The sequence below is a fragment of the Corvus cornix genome, chromosome 17, assembly GCF_000738735.6.
Source record: "Corvus cornix cornix isolate S_Up_H32 chromosome 17, ASM73873v5, whole genome shotgun sequence".
NCBI lineage: Eukaryota > Metazoa > Chordata > Aves > Passeriformes > Corvidae > Corvus > Corvus cornix.
The window spans coordinates 8,863,332-8,884,387 of record NC_046346.1 but is presented as its reverse complement, the minus strand read 5'-3'; the positions used below and the strand labels follow the sequence as shown (position 1 = coordinate 8,884,387).

General features: G+C 53.5%; 1 protein-coding gene across 6 annotated transcripts in view; it reads left to right on the top strand.

Moving 5' to 3' along the window:
* LOC104688442 (collagen alpha-1(I) chain-like) overlaps positions 1 to 21,056 on the top strand; it is a 73,781-nt gene that overhangs the window by 24,247 nt on the left and 28,478 nt on the right. For 5 of the 6 annotated variants that reach the window (XM_039561905.1, XM_039561903.1, XM_039561904.1 and 2 more), the window contains exons 2-10: positions 2,500 to 2,647; positions 3,205 to 3,363; positions 4,390 to 4,585; positions 5,355 to 5,492; positions 7,023 to 7,064; positions 14,820 to 15,069; positions 15,140 to 15,480; positions 18,095 to 18,139; positions 19,131 to 19,250. In XM_039561905.1, coding sequence (XP_039417839.1) covers positions 2,500 to 2,647; positions 3,205 to 3,363; positions 4,390 to 4,585; positions 5,355 to 5,492; positions 7,023 to 7,064; positions 14,820 to 15,069; positions 15,140 to 15,480; positions 18,095 to 18,139; positions 19,131 to 19,250 — 1,439 coding nt within the window. The remainder of the gene's footprint in view (positions 1 to 2,499; positions 2,648 to 3,204; positions 3,364 to 4,389; positions 4,586 to 5,354; positions 5,493 to 7,022; positions 7,065 to 14,819; positions 15,070 to 15,139; positions 15,481 to 18,094; positions 18,140 to 19,130; positions 19,251 to 21,056) is intronic. The other variant, XM_039561906.1, reaches the window with a different exon arrangement.

Here is a 21,056-nt window from a genome sequence, read left to right as displayed (position 1 = left end):
AGCCTGGCCTGTTCCTGCCTCTGGCTGCTGCAGCAACTGCACTCAGCAGCCTCAGCATCCCCTGCCTGGGGTTAATGTGCTCCCAGGAAGGTTGTGACCCTGCTCTCCGAGCTGGTGACTCAGCCCCTGCAGCTGGGAATGGCTTCCCAGGTAATCCATGTCCTTGGGAAGCAGCCTGCCTGCTCCCAGAGTTCAAGGCCAAGGGAGAAAATAAACCTGCTTGGCAATGGAAAGCAAATCTGTGATGTTCTTGTAAGAACCACAAATGCAGCTGTGCCAGGAGGGAGAGGAGGCCCTTGGTTAATCCTGGGGAGAAGCAGCAGGAAAAGCTTTGGAGTTAAGGCTGGTGAGCCCTAAATCCAGTGTCATGAACAACCTCATTGTGCAGCAGCTTCGGCCCCAAAACTGTAGGGCCGTGAGCTGCAGACAGTGCAGGAACCTACTCTTGGATTCCTGTTATAGTTTGGGTTGGAAGGGACCTTAAAAACCATCCCGTTCCAACCCTGCCCCAGGCAGGGACACCTTCCACTATCCCAGGCTGCTCCAAGCTGGCCTTGGACACTTCCAGGGATCCAGGGGCAGCCACAGCTGCTCTGGGAAATCTGTACCAGTGTTTAACCAGCCTCGCTGTAAAAAACCTTATCTCTAATCTAAATCAATCTTCCAGTTTAAAACCATTCCCTGTTTGTTTATTCCCCAGGGAATATTCCCTGTGTGTTAATTCCAGGGCTTTTCCAGCTGCAGCAGCTGTGGGAAGGCCCATCCCTGATGGGATCCACTGAACTCTCACTGCCCGTGATCTCCAGCAAAGCTTGATGCTGGTAGGGGCTGCAGCCCCTGGGCATGGAATTGTGAAGGTTCCTCCACTGATGGGAGGAAATCGCCTCCCAGAAAAGCTTGGGACTGGGAGAGGATGAATATTCTGGATGTTTTCCCTCTGTGAGCTGTGTTTGGTCTCAGATTAATTCACATGCTGTGCTGATAAACTCGGTGGATTTTGCATTTGGGGTTTCTGCCTGGTCAGGGCTCCCAGGGGCTCAGCCCTGCACCCTCTGGCTCACTCCTCGTTTTTTGGTGTTCCTGCTGCCAGAGGCTGTTGCACCTTCATTTTGCAGAGCTTTGGGTTGCCTGGAACCCTGTGGATGCTGTGCCCACGTGGAGAGCTGGGGAAATCCCAGGTGAAATCCCAACTCCCCCCAAACAGCCACATCTCCTGCAGGATCCTATTCCTTCCCATCTCAGGGCTCTTCCCATGCGATGTCTTCCGAGGAGATGGCATCAGGAGTGACACACGAGTGTCTGAAGTGGATCAAAGCAGCTTTCTGCTCCATTGATTTGCTATTTTCCCTCTCTGGGGTGTGGATATCTCCTGGCAGGTCGCAGCGTGCCCGGGGCTGTTTGTCTGCCCTCAAATAAATCTCACGCCTCATCCACAGTGGGAGTTACAGGGAATGAAGGGGCTGGATGCTTCCCAAGCCATGGCAGATGCTCATGCAGATGGTGCTGGCACAATTCCCACTGACAAATCATCGAGTGGGATTGTCCAGACCCTCCCAGGAAAGGGACTGTGGGGTCTGGAGTGATCCCAAAGGGTGTTGATCTGGGCCTGTCCCTTGTCCCCACTCCTTGCTGGTGGCAGGGTTGGTGCCACACTGGAGGGACCTGGTTTTAGTTGTCTGGGTAGAGCCAGAGGTCTGAAGGTCTTTTTGCTGATGGAGAGGAACAAGAAACCTTGAGATTTTAAAGACATTTTTCCTCAGGTGTTCCTGTAGTTCAAAGATCCTTTAGTTAAGGAATGAATTTGGAAAGGGAAAATCTCTGTTCGCCAGGGGAGTGAAAACTCCTCGTGGTGCTGCCAAACAGCCCAGGGCAGGGGCTCTCCCCCTGTTCAAATCATCTTGAATGTTCACAGCACATTCTGAGAGTGGATCCTCTCCTTTCTGGGAATTCCCTCTGGAATTCCTGACCTTGGAATAGGGCTGAACCCTGCTTTGGGCAGAGAGGGGTGTCCCCATGCGCTGGTTGGGACACTGCAACTTTTTCCCACTGCTTGGTCCAATTCTTTGTTTACAACATCAGCAAGGAAATCTGGGGCAGGACGAGCAGGATTCCTGTACCCAGCTGCTCCAGGACTTGTGGTTTGGGATGTTTGTGTCCCAGGCTCTGCTTTACAGCCCTGAGCATCCCAGCTCTGTGGTTGTGAAGGTCCCACCACTGCTGGGGAAGGAATGGCCCTTCCTGTCTTTGGGAGAGTGGCCTTGAAGCTCATATTGGGGTTCAGAAATCTCACCTGGCTGTAGAGTTGTCTGAATGGTTTTTGTGGGCTGAGTCTGCTGAATTTGTGTGCTGAATTTTAATTTTCCCAAATTTACACTCTTCTTCCTGCAGGTTTTGTCTGTTGTCCAATTTGTGTTTTTCTTTTGAAAAACGACCAGAGCAGAGCCCTGTAGTGGAGGTTTCTCAGCCTCCTGAGCATCTCTCTCCTCTCCCCCAACACAGACGAGGTGAACCTGCTGGACAAAATCACTCTGCATGCCCAGGACCTCAGCAATGTTTCCTTTGGCTACGACCACAGCAAGTGCAGGATCCTGGAGATCGGGCAGTACGCCACCCTCAACATCCCCACCAGGGAGGCCTTTGGGGACAGGTAACCTCCCTTCAGGGGGTGGGGATGGGCTGGTGGGGCTCAAAAATCACCTGAGGTGTGGCCGTTGGTTTGAGGAGTTCCTTGGAGAGCCCATTCCATGATGACATGGAGATAATTCAGCCACTCTGTGCTCTAAGTTTGGGCCTTCTTTCATTTCTTACATTTTGGAACAGTTTGTCCTGTCTCTGGAAGTGTCCAAGGCCAGGTTGGATGGGGATTGGAGCAACCTGGCCTAGTGGAAGGATGGGATGAGCTTTAAGGTTTCCTCCAACCCAAATCATTCTGGGGTTCTTTGATGGTTCTTGGTTGGGTGCAGGAAGGACACCTTGGCACGGCCCCATCACCCCATGCTGAGGGTGTGTGGGCAATGCTAAATTAGGCCTGGCTGCTTCTCTTTGAAGCTCACAACTGGAACAATTCTTTGCTCTTGTTTCTCTTTATTTTTCATTCTCACTCAGTTCCTCTGTGCTGTGACCCAAATTTTTTCATTTCAAAGGGTCGGTTCATGGTGACACAGCAGCAGCTGTGTAGTGTCACGTGTCCCCTCTGTCTGCCAGGTTTGCAGATGAGCTGAGCGTGCTGCTGAAGCTCAGGTATTCCCTGAAGGAGGACACCAGCCTGGTGACCATCCTCAGCCATCGGAGCCATGTGCTCTTCCAGATCAGGATTAACCCCTATGGCCTGGTCTTTGTCACCACGAGGAGGAGACACTATGAGTAAGTCCCAGCCCAGGTGCTGTTTTCCTGCCTTTCCATCCTTCCTTTTCCATTCCCAAGGCCAAGGGTCAGGGTTTCTCACTCTGGTGGGCTTTGGGCAGTGCTGAGCTCACCTCAGCTGAAGGAAGGTGATGGCCCTCAGACCTGGTGCAGGTTGTCTCTCCTCCAAACTCCGCTCTGCCAAAACGATGCAGCTCTGGAAAACAAAGCAAAGGACCAAAAGGTTTAGATCCCTGGGGATAAATCCAACCACAAAAGAAAGGCAGTTCTCAGATGTCTCAACTGGTTGTGGACATCCACAAATCCATGGAAGAAAGTGATGGTGTTGTAATAACTCTAGGATTGTTCATTTTGTCTGCACTAAGGATGGATAAGGAGTGTACTAGCTTGAAAACAAACCAGTGGGAGGCACCAAGGCAGAATAACAATTTAATGGGGAAATTAAAGAAAAGGAAAAAACTAAAAGAAAACACTGGCTCAAACTGACAGAGTCAAGATACAGCCTGAGTCCCTGTTAGGCAGGGTGGTGGTAGCAGTCTGGTAGAATGGTGGCCACAGTCCTCTGAAGCGGTGATCCTGTAGTAAAGGGGTCTGCTCTTCCTCAGAAGGTCCAGTGGTGGCTGTGTAGCTCCTGTCCTCTGGAGATCCAGTGGAAAGGGTTGTCTCTGGTGTTCAGAGTCTCAGATTATATCCACGATGGGATTCTTGGTTCCTCCCTCTGGGTGGAACATCTCACAATGGGGTAATGAGTCATGAGGCCAAGTGTTGATTAGGCTCATTAACAGAAGATAGTCCGGAGGGAGTTATCTCTGAGTCAGGCGGCAGGACAATGATGGGCCATGAACAGCAAGATAGTCTGGGGGGAGGAGGCAAGGAAACACTGCCCCACCTGATTTCAACAGCTCATGAGGATGGTAATAGAATACACTGCAACCCAGGACACCTGGGAGCTGCTGAGGGGTGAAGGCTGGTCCTGGATAAGGTGTGGGATGAAGTTTCCTGTTCTGCCTCTTCCCTTTCCCTCAGGTTCCCAGTGTCCTTCCTGGGTGACGGGCGCTGGCACCAAGTGGCTCTCAGCATCTCGCTGGAGAGGCTGGAGTTGCATGTGGACTGTCGGCTGGTGGACAGAGTGAGCTGGTCCAACTATTTTGGGATGGGAGTGAGCACCGAGGGACTGATCATCATCGGAGGCCTCATCGAGTCCTTCGAGATCCCCTTTAAGGTGAGAGCTGGGCAGGGTCTGCTCTGCCTGCATGAAGGAGGTTGCAAGCTCCCTCTGAAAGAAACCATTTCCATCACCTTCTCTTCCCGAAACAACATTTATGTTCATGCTTGGGCGGGATAAACTTTGCAAAGGCTTGGAATTGTGCAGAGGGCTTGGGTCAGGGCAGCACAAGTGGCAGCAGTCAGGTCACCTCTGGGTTTGACTTCCACTCATCCTCTGGTGTTGGCCATGACTTGGACCATGCAGAGAAGTCTCTGTGCAGTCGGCATGGAAAGATCTGGTTGGGGAGTGTGTCCAGTGGCTTCAAACTTCCAAAGGGCAGGGATAGATGGGATATTGGGAAGGAATTGTTCCCTGGGAGGGTGGGGAGGCCCTGGCACAGGGTGCCCAGAGCAGCTGTGGCTGCCCCTGGATCCTTGGAAGTGTTGGGCCACATCATTCCATGATGACATGGAGATAACTCAGCAACTCTGTGCCCTGAGTTCGGGGCTTCCTTCATTTCTTACATTTTGGAACAGTTTGTCCTGTCTCTGGCCAGGTTGGATGGGGCTTGGAGCACCTGGGACAGTGGAAGGTGTCCCTGCCCGTGATATCTCTGCATCCAACTCTTGAAGCTGCTGAGGGAATGCTCATTGCCCAAACCATCCCGTAAAGAAATCCCTGGCTATGAGAAGCTGGAGACGACCTCCCCTGCAGGCCCTTCCAGACCTTTCCCTCTCCTCTGGAAGAAGCAGGGGATCAACTCTGGTTTCTGTGTCTCTCCCAGGGCACTCTCCAGCAGCTGACCTTCGTGATGGGAGACCCAGCAGCCGCTGCCGAGCACTGCCACAGCTACAACTCAACCTGCCCAGGCTCCTTCAACCTCAACAGGGCCCCGTGGGAGCTCCCAACAGCCTGGCCAGAGGTGTGGCTGGGGGCAGCTGACAAATTTAGGGACTGCTGGGCCAAGCTTTTCCTTGGTGTCACACGATTCCCATGAAAGGCCCAACCCAGGGCTTTAATGCAGCCTGGAGGTGCTGGGATCCCCACTTCAGGGTGGGATGTGAGGAGGTGGAGTGGTTCTTTTCCATCCCTTCAAGTCACAGATTGGTTTGGTGCCAAGGAGAGTGAGTTAAAGGGAGAGTTTGGGATCCAGGGAAAGCCTGGGGGTGGGAATGACTGGACGTGCTCCTGTGTGTGACACTGGAAAGCTTTGAGTAATGCTGCAGCTGGAGCTTCGTTTCTGGGAGGAGGTCAAAGCTGTCCTTGACATGGACACCACTCTGGAATTCTTGCCCCCTCCCAGCAGCATTGCACCCTTTGGTGCATCCTCCTTCCAGGGGTTGTCCCTCTGTTCTGCCAGCATTGCTGGAAAATGGAAATTTGGGGGACTTCGCTTCCGTTGCAGTGTTCAGCAAATTTCCAACAAACTTTTCTGTGTCATAAAGCCCAGATCACATCATAAATCCCCCAAAACATGAAGCACCCAGGCTTTCCTCAGGAGCTGGAGTTGGCCCAGGGAGATTCCTCACATCTTAGGCCAGGTATCTCCATAGGAAGTGCTCCATAGGAGCCTGCAAAAAGCTGGCGAGAGGCAGGTGCTGGATGTCAGCGCTTGGCACGAGCCTCCCGTGTGTAACACCCGTTCCTGTGCTCTGGTGAGGAGCTGGGACAGCTGCTGGGGAAGGGCAGTGCCAAGGGAGGGAGCTGGGCGTGGGATGGGGCATCTGTCCTGTCTGGCTCGTGGCCAAGGTGTCCTTTGGGATGCTGGAGCCAGCATGCCCAGGCAGGAATCAGGGAGTGGTGACAGCCCTGCAGGGGCTGCTGCACTCCCAGCATGGGCTGCTTCGTTTTGTGTGGGTTATTCGAAGAGGAGGATTTTTGGGAAAGCCCTGCTCATGAGGGATTAAGGAGCTGGCTTGGCCAGGGAGTGTGGAGAAGGCTGAGTGTAACTCAGAGCTGGTCACACTGGTTCCCTCCTGCTCTGAGGGAAGCAGGAGTGTCCGAGTGTCCAGTGGAACCCCTGGTCATCCCAAAATGAAACCTGTATTATCCCAAGCTCTGGAGGCCTGGAGCTCTTCCCTGAATGGCTCTGGGGTCTCACCCAGCAAGGAGAAAATGTCACTTTAAGCATCAGTAAATTGGCTGCAGGTGAGACCCCACGGGATGATTCTGCCCCACATCTCCCCAGTTCCCATCCCTTGCTGGCCCTCCTCAGGGCTGAGGAGCTTCCAAATCAACAGAAACTGCAAAACCCACCCAAACTCTTGGGAGGTTTGATCAGAGGTCATTCCCTCGTGTTGCTGTGAAGGGTTGGCTCCCGCTGTGCATTCCCTGGATGTTTCCTGTGCAGAGGCAATTCCTCAATCCTGGAGCCAGCAGTAAGCACCTGCTGAAGTCAGTGCTGCTCCTTGGGCAGTGACATTTTTCCTCTTTTCTCTCTCCAACTCTCCAGGTGCCAAAGGAAATCAATGAAGTCCAGGATTCATCTGCTCAGGTACGACTCCTGCACTGTCCTTCCTCGTGTCCCTCTGCTGTCACCCCCAAGCTGTCTCCTGGCGACACGAGTTGCTTTAATGAGCAATAAGGCAAAGCCAAAATACCCAGCCAAGGCCACTATTATTATTTTCTTGGCTGTTACTGTTATTTTTTTTACTGCAACCTCTCTCTTTAATGGTTTGAGCGTCCCTTGCCGTGTCCCAGACCTGGTGGGGGTCACGGTGAGTGCTCAGGTGACCTCCGTGGAGCCAGAGGGGTGGTGGTGGAGCAGGGAATGAGATGGATCAGGCTTCGTGGATCTGCCTGGGAGCTGAGCCAGGCTGGGTTAGCCTGGAGGGAAGGAGGTGAGGCCAGCAGGGTGGCAGGATTCGGGATAAAGCAGGGTGACCACTACTCCTGCCCACAGTGGGGTGTGATGCGTGCCTGGGGAGGCATCCCCCAGGATGTCCCTGCTGTCACTGAGGAGGTGGGAAGGGCTGGAGCTCTCCATGGAGGAGGTGGTTGTGGTTCTGGAGCCCTCCTTGGTGTGGTTTCCTGGGATCTGGGGTGGCTGCTCCCCAGTCCCACTGGTGCTCCTGGTGCTGAGCTCCGTGTTGGAGCTGCTGTTCCCCAGCTGGCGCTTGGAGCGTGTCCCCAGCTCTTGTGCATGTGCTGGGGACATGAGGCAGTGCTCTGAGCGAGGCTGCCTTTGTGTTCCTGCTTGATTTGGGATTTTGAGCCAAGCTTTGTTGTTCGAGTCCATGCAGGCACATCCTGAGGGGAAAGCCGCCAGCAAATGCAAATGGGGATTTTTGTGTGTGTGTGACTGAGCAGTTCTTCATTCCCCTCAGCCTCCTGGTTGCTGTTAACTCTTTGGGGAGAGTCTCTCTCCTCCCACCTGGCTACACCTGGAGAATTCCAAACTGGAACTGGCCAAGTGACCTTTGGCAGCCGGGTCCATCCCGTCTGCTCCGGGCTCAGCAGCTCAGGGGTGAATGTGCCCCAGGTTTGCTGGGTGGGTTTGTAACGAACTGAGGTGGCAAAAATCACCTTTCCTGGGCACTTATGGAAGGTGGGCTCTGCCATCCTGCTGGATCCTGTTTGGGATGGGATTCCCCCCATCCGATGCTCGTTTCCCAGCCGGTTCTCCCAGCCCCTGGCAAGACGTTGCCATAACAAGGAAAGTGGTGAAATTCATTGGTCTGCAGGGGAAAATGAACAATATTCTGGATTTGGGACAAGTTTATTTTTCAAGCCCTTAATAAGGAGCAGAGACGCCTCGGAATTGTTGGCGTTAGGATTTATTAGGAATAAAAAAGCTGCTGCAGTTTGGGAGTAATGAGGAGCAGCCCAGCTCTGCTGCAGAGACAGGCCACAGCTCTGCCTTCTAGTTCCTTTGTTCATTTAGAAGTAAATTAGTACATTGGTGGATTCCTTAATTGTTAATTAGAGCTAAATAATTATGGAGGCTCAGGATGATGTAAGGGGGGCAAGGCAATAGAAGGGTTGTTGGTTACTGGCAGTGATACCTGAATTGCAGCCTACACCTTTTGGGATTTTTTTTCTTTTTTGAGGGTTAAATTGTCATTTCTGAACAATCTTGGGGATGTGGATGGTGTTGAGCCACTTCTCCTGCTTTCTGTTTTCTCTTTGGCTGCCTGCCCTAACCGTGAGCAGGAGGGCTGAGCTGGATCCTGAACTGAATGGCTTTTTCAAGGCAGCTTAACCTGGGATCCTAAAGCCATTCAGCAAACAGGCAAAGCTTAAATCCCACAGATTTCCAAAGAAACTTCAAACCTGGAACTTGAAAACTTGACAGGTTTAATTATCTGGGCAGTAAAAGTTTGGAAATTTCTTCTTGATTTAAAAATGCTGTGAAAGCTCCATGGAAACGCTCGGCTGGGTCGTGGCACCTCTGTTCTTCCTGCTCAGGTTTGTCAGTGAGCACAGCTGGGCTGGCAATCACTCCTTCAGGCTCACTCAACCCTAAAATTCCATCCTTCCTGTCAAAGCAGAGCAGTGTGGAGCCTGTGTAAGTCAGGCCTTGCATGTACTCCTGGTGCTGGGCTTTAAAATACCCGACACAAAAGGCTTGGGCCTGGCCCATCCTGACTGACAGAGACAAGCCCTCATGGGGGAACTGTCCCTCTTCCACCCCGCTGCTGCCCTGGAGCTCTGGGGCTGCTGGCTCCTTGGATAAGCTGGGATAATCCCAAATATCCCTGTGGGGAATGTGACTGACAGCTGGAGCCCAGCTCTATCTCCCCGCTCTCAGGCCTTATCTTGAGATGTTGTACCTGATAGCTCTGATATCTCAGCCCCCTGAAGAGCTCTGAATCCATTTTTTTTCCAGCAGGAGAAGATCTGTGGATAATTTATTGTCCATGAAACCCACTGTGGGATAAATGTAATGACAGGACTGCACTGAGCTGAACCCCAGAGGTTTTTAATCCCCAAACCAAGGTGCTGCTCCACCCAGCCAGGCCGTGAGGCATCCTCTGGTGGGAATTACTGCTGCTCTCCAGCCTTTTATGACCTGACCCCCTGCCTGAGGGCAGCTTTTATGCCCTTGCTGACTTTTAGGGCTTGTCATGTGCCAGAAGTGTCCCAGCAAGGCCTTGGTTGGTGATCAGCATCTCCAGATGCTTCCCAGGCCGTTGTTGTCCCACCAGTGTCTCGTGTCCTGCTGCAGCTTCACGGCCGTGTCCCTGGGGAGCCACATCCCCTGTGCAAGGCCCTGCTGAGGGCACTGAGGAATGGGGCTTGTCCTGCTTTTCCTTTGGAAAGGTGAGGCACCAGTGCTGCAGGAGAGTGGCAGGGAGCACATGGAATCCTCCCGAGGTTCCCAGGCTCAGCGTGGCCCCTGGATGTGGAGCTTGCAGGGATGTTTGGGATTTTGGGTTGCTTCAAGTTTGAGCCTGGGTAGGACATCAGGGAGCCCCAAACATCCCCCTGGGGGAATGAGGCATTGCTGAGGGGTCACAGGGATCTCCAAATAAAAACCATCTTGTTCCTGTGGGAAACCTTCCCAGGTTGCTCCAAATCCTTTCCAGCCTGGCCTGGGACATTTCCAGGGATGGGGCAGCCACAGCTTCTCTGGGAATTCCATCCCACCCTCCCAGCCAAGAATTCCTTCCCAATATCCCATCTAAATCTCTTCCAGTTTAAAACTGTTCTTCCTTGTCCTATCACTCCACACCTTTGTAAAAAGTCCCCTCTCCAAATTTCTTGTAGCCTCTTTAGATGCTGGCACTAGAAATAATTTACTTTGTTTATTTTTTTGTGCAGTCCCTTCCCAAATCCAGCAGCCAGGTGTCATGTGGGAAACTCGTGAGCAAACATTTCTGCCCCTGTGGGGTGGGGATCACTGTGCTGAGCTGTTCCTGGTTTCATGGAGAAAGAGGCTCCTGCTTTTCTGGCCTGGAGCAACTGGAGAAGGATGGAGCAACGTCTCAGGGCTGCAGCCCCTTCCAGGAATGAGGGCAGAGCAGAGGGAGGGATTTATCCCCTCCAGACTCCTGCTGTGGGTGCTGCAGCTCCACAGGTACAACTGTGTGACCTGAGCTGCTGCTGGACGCAGCCCACGGCATTTCCTGGCACTTATTCCTTCTTTAAATCAGTCCAACCTTGATTTCAAATTTTTTTTTCCCCATGATGCAGCCTCTTCTAGGGGCTTGATGCTAAAAATGTGCTGGAAAAAAATAGTTTAAAATTGTCCATCTCTGATCTTGAGTGAATCATGTTGTACCTTCGGCTGTTGGGTGGAAGAGGCTTCTTTTAACCAAAATATCTGTTTCCTGGGAGAAGACCTGAGCTTTGAACTCGGTTTTACCCAGCCTGACCCAGCTGAAAATTAGGGCCGAGTGGTTTGCTGGTTGTCTGCACTGCTGTAAACAGGGATGCTCCAAGCTGGGCTTTAACCCCTTTGTCATTTAGGAATTTTTGGATTTGGAATCAGCTCAAAAGCCCTCCAGAAGTCCAGCAGCACTGTTATCTTTGTCAGTAAAACACTCTTAGGCTCCTCAGGCAACATCCCAAGTTTGCAACTCTTTCCAAAACCATGGCATTAATTACATATCCGTGGTTTCTTTATTAATGAGCCCCATATCAGTTGCTCTGTTATTTTGCTTGGGCTCAGCTTGAGGGAAGAGGTCTGTAATTACTCAAAGCTTCCTGTTTGCCTTTTTTTTTTAAATTTAATTCCATATTGGCACAACACGAAGCCTTTTCCCAGTCAGTCCCCTGGAGCTTCCCCAGCTCTCAGAGCCAAACTGAAAATTCAGTGCTTGTCTTGGGGAGAGCCTGAGGTTTTCATGCTTTTGGGGTTAAATTATGGGGCTGGGATTGAGAAACCTCTGCTCTGAACCTCTGGAATGGGAAGTGTTTTGTTGTCTTTGGTTATGTCATCTGGATTTTCTAAGTGGGATTCTCCAGCTCTTCCCACGTCGCTGCTGTGGTTCTGTCACTGCCACGTGGCAGGTGACGAGGGGGACCCAAGATGTGGCTGGGGCAGAGACTTCTGCTCCTTTATTTTCCTTCTTTAATCAAATGTTCTGCAAATCACAGACCCTGCCTTGCTTGTCACGTGCCAATTCCTTCTTTTTTCCCTTCTGTTTTATCACCCTTAATGGCTGCTTTCAATCTGGGCTCCTTCCCCACTTCCCAGCTGGAATTTCTGGGAGCTCAAACTCACATGCCTCACTCAACTCTCACGCTTTTGGACAACTACTGAGCTGTTCCCAATTTGTCCCTCTCAGCTGGTTCTCCTCTAAATTTGGCCTGTTTGGAGGATCAAGGATGGGTTCTATTGATTTTGGCTTTAGTTGTGTTTACACAGCCAATATAATTCAGCCTCATGCCTCAGTAACTTTTACTTGAGACCCTTTTCTCGTGGAGTTTCCAGTGTGGACCTTTCCCATGTCAAGTGTTGAAGGTGAATTTAAAACCTCCTCGTCTGCACTGTGTGGGAATTCCAGGCTCCCAGTGCCAGCTGCCAGGCCTGGATGTGGCTTCCCACTGGGATTCCCAGGCTGGCACATCCTGTGGAGCTCTTCTGCACCAGCATCACCCACTGAGAACCCGAACTCTTCAGCTCCTGCCCCTGCAGCGCCTCACAGCTCGTGGTTAATAAGGTTTGGGAATTCTCACCGCACTGTTCCTCACCTGCTGGCTGAGTTGGTTGGAAATCTGAGCAACCTGGTCTATGGAAGGTGTCCCTGCCTGTGGCAGGGGTGGAATGAGATGGGATGTAAGGTCTTTTCCGACCCAAACCATTCCCTGATGCCTTCTACCAGCTGGTACCCACAGGAAACTGTCCTTTGAGGAACTGGTTTTTAAATGTTTGGCTGTTGAGGCCCTTGGGCTGAATCCCCCAGCCCTGTGGAGCAGAGAGGTGCTGCTGTCTTCTGTTAATTTTCCACTCCAAGGTGTACAAAATGAGGCACCAAGTTCTCTTCCTGAAAGCTGAAACTTTCCAATCCTCGGGGTTCACTGGTTGCAAAATGTGTTTTAAGGAAATGAACACTTTGGATCAAAACCAGAACAATTGGTTGGAGGGAGAAATACAGATCAAGTTGGAAAGCTGAAGTCCATTGATTTTTTTTTTTCCCACCATTAAAGGTGTATTTCAAGACCTGCTTTTATTCAGAAAACCCCCAAAAGCACCAAAAATGTAACATCAAAATGGCGCTGCTTCACAGTTTAATTTCTGCAAGCAAAAATTTTTGATTCCAACTCTTCATTTCTTTATTTCAACTCCAAAAGAAAGGGCTGTGGCTTTTATCCCTTCCAGGAATTGCTGCAAAAAGAACAAATATTCCCTGTGTTCCCCTCGAGGGAGCTACTGCCCTGTGGGGACTCTGCTGTCCCTTGTCCCTCTCTCAGGAGCTTGTCTGGGCTGTGGAAATGAGGAGTGGGGCTCTCGAGGTGCCCCTGGCAGAGGTGCCACCCTCGGGCTGCACAGGGAGGACCCTGGTGATGCTCCAGATTTTGGGCAAAGCCTCTTTGCAGCTCCACGAGGCTGGAGGGGTCGTGCCCAGGTGGGTTTAGTCAACTCAGGGACCCAATTTTAGCATCTCTTCAGGTGATTTTTGACCAGCCACCACCTCTGAGGGGACACTGTGAGGGTGGGGGGTGATGGGGTGAAGGGAGGGGAGTTTTGAATCCTCCTCTCTGGTTCTCTGTGTGGAGCAATGCCTCCACTGATTTATTTTAATTGATTAATTGCAACCCTTGCAGCCTCTTTGCTTGGGACAGCCGATCAGCAAGGGGCTTCTCTTTTTCGGCATTTTAACAGCAAAATAATAATAAAAAAATACAAAATTACAAAGGTAAAAAATTGCAAAAATAAAAAATTGAAAAATTACAAAATTTAAATGTTAAAAACCTACAAAATTACAAAATTAATTTTTTCTCCTCCACTCGGGATGGGAAGAGCTTGGAAATCTCCAATCTGCTGGCAGCAGAGCCAAAGCTTCAGCAGCTCCTGCTGCCTTTGGAGCTCCTCCACCTCCTGTGGTCATCCCAAATGGGCTTGGCCAGAGTCGGCTCCACTGGGACCGTTGGGTTCTCACCTGCAGGATCTCACCTGCAGGATCACCACTTCTGGCAGGAAAATTGTTGTTTTTCCTGCTTGCTGCTCCTGCAAATCCCCCTTGGTGCTTGCTCCCAAGCCAGTGGATCCATGGAGCAAAGCAGAACGGGAGCCAGGTGCTGGGCTCAGCCCATGGAATGTGGGAAGAAGGATGGGAAGGACTCTCCAGGTCTCCTTCCCGGCCCTGCAAGGCAAGCGTGGGGCTGCATCTCCCTCTAGTGACTTCTCTCAGCTGGTTTCTCAGCAGCTTCTCCACCAGGAGCCACCAGGCCGGGCTGGTGCCACCAGCTCGCGGTGCCACGCGCTGTGCGTGTCCCCACGGAGCCCAGGAGCAGCACGGAGCGGGCTCCAGGCAGGGCTGGTGGCCGTGTGGAGCTGCTGGAAATGCTGCAGCTGCTCCAGGAGAGGTGCAGGACCTTCACACCCACCCACCAGCCCAGCCTGAGGTGCTTTCACCAGTGCTGGGTGGAAAAGTGGTGGGATTTTGCAGTGCAGGGAGCTCTGAAGTTCAGCTCCTTTTCCACAGCCGGTGTTTTTGAGTCGAGTGGGGTCATTCCTCCCAGTGCTGCCGTTTTCCCCCATCCCTGGGCAGTGCCGGGGCTCTGCTGGAGGTTGTTGGGCAGAAAGAGCCCCTAAAGGGGCTCCAGGAGAGCTGCAGAGGGACTGGGGACAATGCACGGAGGGACAGGACACAGGGAATGGCTTCCCAGTGCCAGAGGGCAGGGCTGGATGGAATATGGGGAAGGAATTGTTCCCTGGGAGGGTGGGCAGGCCCTGGCACAGGGTGCCCAGAGCAGCTCGTGTCCCTTGTGGAAGGAGAGTTTTGGTTTGGGGGTGGATGAAGTGTCCTGCTCATTCTGGATGAGCTGCCCTGGAATTTGAGGGCTCCTGCCTGGGGCTCACAAGCTGTGCCCTGCTTCATCCCCCCAGCAGCATTCCAGCATGTGGGAAATTAGGAATTACAGAGTCATTAAGGTTGGAAATGACCTCCAAGGTCATCAAGTCCAACCTGTGACCACCTTGTCACTCAGACCAGAGCACTGAGTGCCACATCCAGTCATTCCTTGGATACTCCCAGAGATGGTGACTCCACCACCTCCCTGGGCAGTCCATTGAGCAGCAAAGAAGGAAAAAAATAAGTGAACCCTTCAAACTTCATCTTTTTCCTTTCTTCTTTTTCAGGACTCCAGACTCAGCAGTTCAGATTTGACCCTGGGGCCACCTTGGCCGTGGGAGGTTGCCCAGGGGACACTCAACCTCCAGCCTGATGGGAGCGCCCTGGCTTCCCTCTCTGCTCACAAGGTGCCACCAGCTGAGGAGGAGGAGGAGGAAGAGGGCAGCCTGTCCATTGAGGATGAAGGCTTTGAGCTGCTGAACTCCACCTACAACAAAATCACCGGCCCCGGCAGGCCAGCGCTCAGGAGAAGCTCCGGTGAGTCCACGATTTTCCTCCTTTTCTCCATCCCGGTTTCTGGGAATCTGACAGTGCTTCACCCACCCAGGAGCCTCCATCAAACCCCCCCAAGCAGCCAAGAAGGAGCGTGGCTCTGACCCCCGTGAGGAGAACGTCACCACCGAGAAGCTGGCGGGGGACGTGGGTACGCGGCAGCGGCTCCCGCCCGGCAAACCTCGCCTGGACCCCTTCCCCAAGGTGTCCCCATCGCCTCATCGGGGGGCTGCTCCCAAAGGAAACGTCCCCAAAGGTCCCCTGAGGGCAGGGGCAGTGGTGGGTGTCCCAGAGAATCCTCTCGGAGCAGGACATGCCGGATTGTGGGTGGCACGTGGACACCAGGGCCGTGTGAAGCCGGGACCACCGGGGCTGCCGGGACCGCCGGGGCTGCCGGTGAGTGGAGAAGGGGTAGGAGGGGTGGGTGGTGGGGAAAGGCTGCTGAGATGGGGGAAACAGCACAGGGACACCTTCTCCAGGGTGGGAAACCTTCTCCAGGATGGGGAACTTTCTCCAGGATGGGAACGCTTCTCCAGGGTGAGGAACGCTGTCCAGGATGGGAAAGCTTCTCCAGGGTGGGGAAACCTTGTCCAGGATAGGGAACATTCTCCAGGATGGGGAACCATCTTCAGGATGGGAAAGCTTCTCCAGGATGGGGAACCATCTTCAGGGTGGAGAACCTTCTCCAGGATGGGAAACCTCCAGGTTGGGGAGCCCTCCCCGTGCAGGCACAGTGGGGCTGGACACTGACACTGGGAGAAGATTTTTGGATGTCACTGAGGAAACCTCACTGAAAACTGGAGAGAAGACGATTCCCTTGTCCTCCTTGCTCTAGAGATGGTCTCAAATCATTCCATCAAACTTTGTTTTTTCACTTTTATTTTTTTTTTTCACTTTTATTTCACCCTGGTCCTGCCCAGAGTCAGGATGAGGGGATCAGAGGGGACCAAGCTATTCCCTCCAGCCCCAGACCCCACACAAAACCCCTGCCATCCACCCATGGACCCCACTGGCATCGCTGCTTTTGGCTTCTTCACCCCCAAATTGATGCCTGGTTCAAAGCAGAGCACTGGATTTATCTTGTAATACATTCTGAGTGTTTTTCAAGTCATTCAGTTGTTGTAGAGGATGAAAAAGGGAAATTTAGGGGAAAAAAGAAGGTAAACTTAGACTAGAGAAAGCTTTAGAGGAGTCACGTCTTCATTGAGGATGAAAAAAAAAAAGGTAAACTTGAAATAGAAGAAGCTTTAGAGGAGTCAAGTCTTCATTGACGAGAAAAGGAAAATTATAAAAAGGTAAACTTGAAATAGAAAAAGTTTCAGAGGAGTCTTTGTTGAGGAGTAGCTGAAAAATGTTTTTAAATATTTTTCTCTTTATTCATTCTGCCAAAATGATGTCCCTAATTTATTTATATTTTCTTAACGTTTCCTCTAGAAAATTTTATTTTATTTCATTTCCCCACTGCCAGAAGTGACCCCAGGCACCTTCTCTTCCCTTTTCCTTCCATCCCTGTGGAAGTTGTGGGCTCTGCCCCGGGACTCGGGGGGCTCCTGCAGGGCCGTTTCCATGGCCGTGTCTGAGGGACCTGGCACTAAATCCATCATCCCTGAGCCAGCCTTGGGATAAATTTAGGACTGCTAACTCCCCCTTCAAGCCACCTCCTTGCTGCTGCAGCTCTTGCCTGCAAAAATAGAAGAAAAAGGCAAAAGGAACAGATGCTGGAGGCTGAAAAAATCCCAGGAGAAGAGGAAACGTCACGACGTTTGACAGCCCTGCTGTCAGGAGGGACCCAGCCTTGGGGGGAGCTGCTTTCCTGTCCTGGAGAAAGCCTGGAGATGGGATTTGTGTCCTTGGTCCTGAGTATCCTGGGTGGAAACACCGGTACCAGAGCTCCATCCCAGCTTTAGGGGTTAGGGAGCTGACAGGAAAGATGGAGAAGGGCTTCTTACAAGGGCATGGAGTGACAGGACACGGGGAAGGGCTTCACATGGAAAAAGAGCAGGTTTGGATGGGATATTGGGAAAACATCTTTTCTCTGAGGGTGGGCAGGCCCTGGCACAGGGTGCCCAGAGCAGCTGGGGCTGCCCCTGGATCCCTGGCAGTGCCCAAGGCCAGGCTGGACATTGGGGCTGGAGCAGCCTGGGACAGTGGAAGGTGTCCCTGCCCATGGCAGGGGCTGGATGGGATGGGATTGAAGGTCCCTCCAGCCCAAACCAGTTTAGGATTCTGTGCAGGACTGAAGCTCAGTGGTGGCACGTGCCAGGCATGGCCAGAGCCATTATTTTGGCCCAAATGTGTCCCCAGCCTGGCAGCTTTCCCTGCTGCTGTCCTGCTGCTGCTCCCAAGGGCAAAGGGCAGGGGGGCTCCGGGGCCCCCAGGGAGAGGGAACGGAGCCATGGGGGAGCTCTGTGGGGTCAGACCTGGTGCTCTGCAGGCTCAGAACAAGGCTGTGTCTGGGATTGAAGCTGTCAGAGCTGCAGCTCTGCAGCAGAGGCTGTCAGGTAACACCTTCCAGGGAATTGTTGTCATCCCAAAAAGCCAGGATCTCCCAGCTGGCTGTTTCTGCCCACACAGGTGCCTTGGTAAGCCCTGAAGTGGGGTCAGCCCGTGGCCAAAATGTGCATTTTTGCCCAGATCACATCTCCCAGCAGTTAAAGGCAGCTGATGTTCGTGTCCCTGTCCAAACTCCTATTGGAATGTGGATATGATTCAATTTTAGGGGATTTTTTTTTCCCCTAACACGCTGCCTTTCCTCCCCAGGTGTCAGGAGATGTTCTCCTGCTCCCCTGCCTGCTCTGGGGTGTTTCTGTGGTGCCAGAGCAGGAGCAGCCAAACCAGGGGGCTCTCCCCACCCCACACTGGTTTTTGGGGTGTTTCTCAGAGGTTGAAGCTGCTGGTTTGCTCTGAATCCACCATTTCAGTCCCTGCTTGCCTGGGGCTGTGGCCCTGGTCACTCGGTCACTGTGGGATCTCCCCTTTGGGGTCACAGCTCTTCTCCTTTGACTTTCAGGGCTGTCCTGGCAAACGGGGACTGGTGGGGCCCAAAGGAGACAAAGTGAGTATCCAGAAAAACAGGGGCGTGTCCAGTATGGGGTGTAGGGTCTGGGGCAAACACCACTGACAGTTTGGGTTGGTTTGGGGGTTTTTCATCCAGAGGGCAGTGGGAGCTCTTGGGGCCCTGTCTGTGGGTTTGGAAGAGGGAGGAACTGGGTTTAGTGAGCACTTTAAGCCCAGGCTTAGGATTTCACCTCAAGTTCTGGGGCAGTTTTGGGCACCACAATATAAAAAAGGACATTGAGTTATTAGAGAGCATTCAGAGGAGGCCACGAGGATGGGGAAGGGTCTGGAGGGGCCCGTGAGGAGCAGCTGAGGGCACTGGGATTGTTCAGCTGGAGCAGACTGAGGGCAGAGCTCCCCGGGGGCCGCAGCTCCTCCTGAGGGGCAGCTCCGATCTCTGCTCCTGGGCCAGGGACAGCACCCAGGGAGCGGCTGGAGCTGGGCCAGGGCAGGCTCAGGCTGAGAGCAGGGAAAGGTTCTTCCCCCAGAGGCTGCTGGGCACTGCCCAGGCTCCCCAGGGAATGGGCACGGCCCCGAGGCTGCCAGAGCTCCAGGAGCGTTTGGACAGCGCTGCCAGGGATGCCCAGGGTGGGGCTGTTGGGGGGTCTGTGCTGGAATTGGATGGGATGATCCCTGTGGGTCCTTTCCAGCTCAGGATATCCTGGGACTCTGTGACTGATGTGCCTGGACAAGCTGCTCTCTTTCCTCTGAGCCACTCAGTGGCTCTGCAAAGGCAGCAGAGCTGGGACATGGAGCAGCTTCAGCTTAGGTCACCTGGAGGAGGGACACTGGTGTGTCCCAAAGCCCAAACCCATTTCATATCCATGAAATCATCTTGCAGGGACATTTGTCCTCCAGCCCTGCACTGGTCAGACCCAGGCTGCCCTTCCTGCCCAGACCCTGACAGGGCTCTGAGTCAGAGCTGGTGTCCAGCCTGTGCTGGGTCCTAAATCCCCGCAGGTTTTAAGGAGCTGCCCTTGTCTCCGCAGGGATACCCTGGAGCCATGGGGCGGACGGGCCCCCCAGGTGACCCCGGCCCTGCTGGCACCCCTGGTGTCCCCACCGTCGTCCTCTGGAGGAACTCCAGGGAGGACTGGCAGTTGTTCACGGTGAGTTCCAGCCACAGGGGGCAAGTGCTCCACTCACATCTCCCCAGCAGCTCCCTGCATCCCTCTGCTCTGTGGGAATGGGATGGGAATGGGATGGGAATGGGATGGGATGGGATGGGATGGGATGGGATGGGATGGGATGGGATGGGAGGAAGGGTTTGCCATGGCTGAGTTTCCTCACTGGTGGGTGGGAGCTGAGGGGAGATGCCAAGGAGGGAGGTGCAGCTCACTGGGGGTGGCTGTGTGGGTGGAATGGGATCAGAGTGTGCTCTGTCCCCTGTGGCTGACCAGGACGTCTTGGCCATGGTCCATCCATCACCCCCCTGGGACAGGGCCCAAGGAAGATCCAAGCCATGCACGAGCAGCCCTTTTCCTGCTCTGATTACAAAGCCTCTCTCCTGTTTCCCACCTTGTCCCAGCCTGTGGCTCGCAGGGTTTGTGCCCATCCAGCTCTTGCTGAGACCTTTTCTCACCTGATCCATTGGAGCAGGATCTGTGGGGAGGCAGGAGTGCCTCAGGCACTGCATAGCTGGAAAACTCCATGGGATGACTCCCAAACTCACTGAACAACCCAGCCAGGCTCATCAAGAGTTCCCAACTCCTCACAGCGCAGCCTCTGCTGTGATTAAGCTTAAACTCCCTGTGGAGCTGGAGTTATCTGGGCAGGGCAGTAGCTGAAGGAGTTGGGTTTCTAAGTGCCCCAGCACTTTTCCTGGGGCTGGGAATGCTCTCTGCTTTGTGGGGCTCTGTTTCCCTCTGGTCCCTGCAGTGTGGCACGATGGCATCAGTGGCTTCAGGGGCAGAGCACTGGGCTGGTGAGAGCTCCACACTCCAGCTCTCCAAGAGCTCCAGTGACCTTGGGTGGGATATTTGAGTTCTCCACAGCTCATTCATTGGTGAAGAGCCATCATTGCATCCTCTGCTCCAGGGGAAATGCCAGGAATTCTGGGGAGAGAATGCAGCGGGAGGATCTCTGCTCTGCCAGCACAGCACACCCGGGGCAGGGATGGTGCTGGAGGAGGAGGATGGTCCTGGTTTGGATCTGAGCTTGGATTGACCTGCTGGGAGTCCTTGGGCCAGACCTTTGTGGGTTTGGCTTGGATTGGATCAAAGCAGAGATCAGATTCCTGCTGGTCATCAGGAGAAGTCTTGGTTCACCTGGAGAACCTCTGTGTTCTGCCATCCTCCTGCTGCTCCAGGGCAGGAGCTGTGCAGCTCCCAGCGCTCACAGGATCCATTTCAGGCACGCAGTGTGTGCAGGAATAAACAGGGATAAGAGGGAGCTGGATATCTCCATGGTAGAGATCTCCTCCCACCCAGGGCAGACCCCTCTCTCACCAATTCCTGCTCTCAGGCCATGCTTCCAGCACTTTGCTCTGCAGTCAGAATTCCCTTTATTCTCCCCCTGCCTGCGTTTGGAAAGAGACCTCAAGCTTTGTTTTCCTGCAGGCAGAAACACTCACACCTACGGGCTGGGAATTCCTTGGTGTCCCCACTTTGGAATGCTGGAGGCAGCACATCCTGTCTGTGCTTGGGAAGCTGAAGTTGGAGAGCTGCTGCATCGTGGCTGAGGGCCCTGGTGCTGGCCCTTGTCCCCTGGGCCCTGGTGCTGGCCCTTGTCCCTTAGGCTCTGAGTGCAGGCCCTGCTCCCCTGGGCCCTGGTGCTGGCCCTGGTCCCAGCAGGGCTGGCCTGGTGCCATCTCTAGGGGAAGGCAATGTCTGCCAGGGGGCCGTGGGCCACCCCAAAGCCACGCAGGGCCATTGTGTCTGTGGCCCCATGACCCCGGCGGTGCCGCCGGCGGCAGC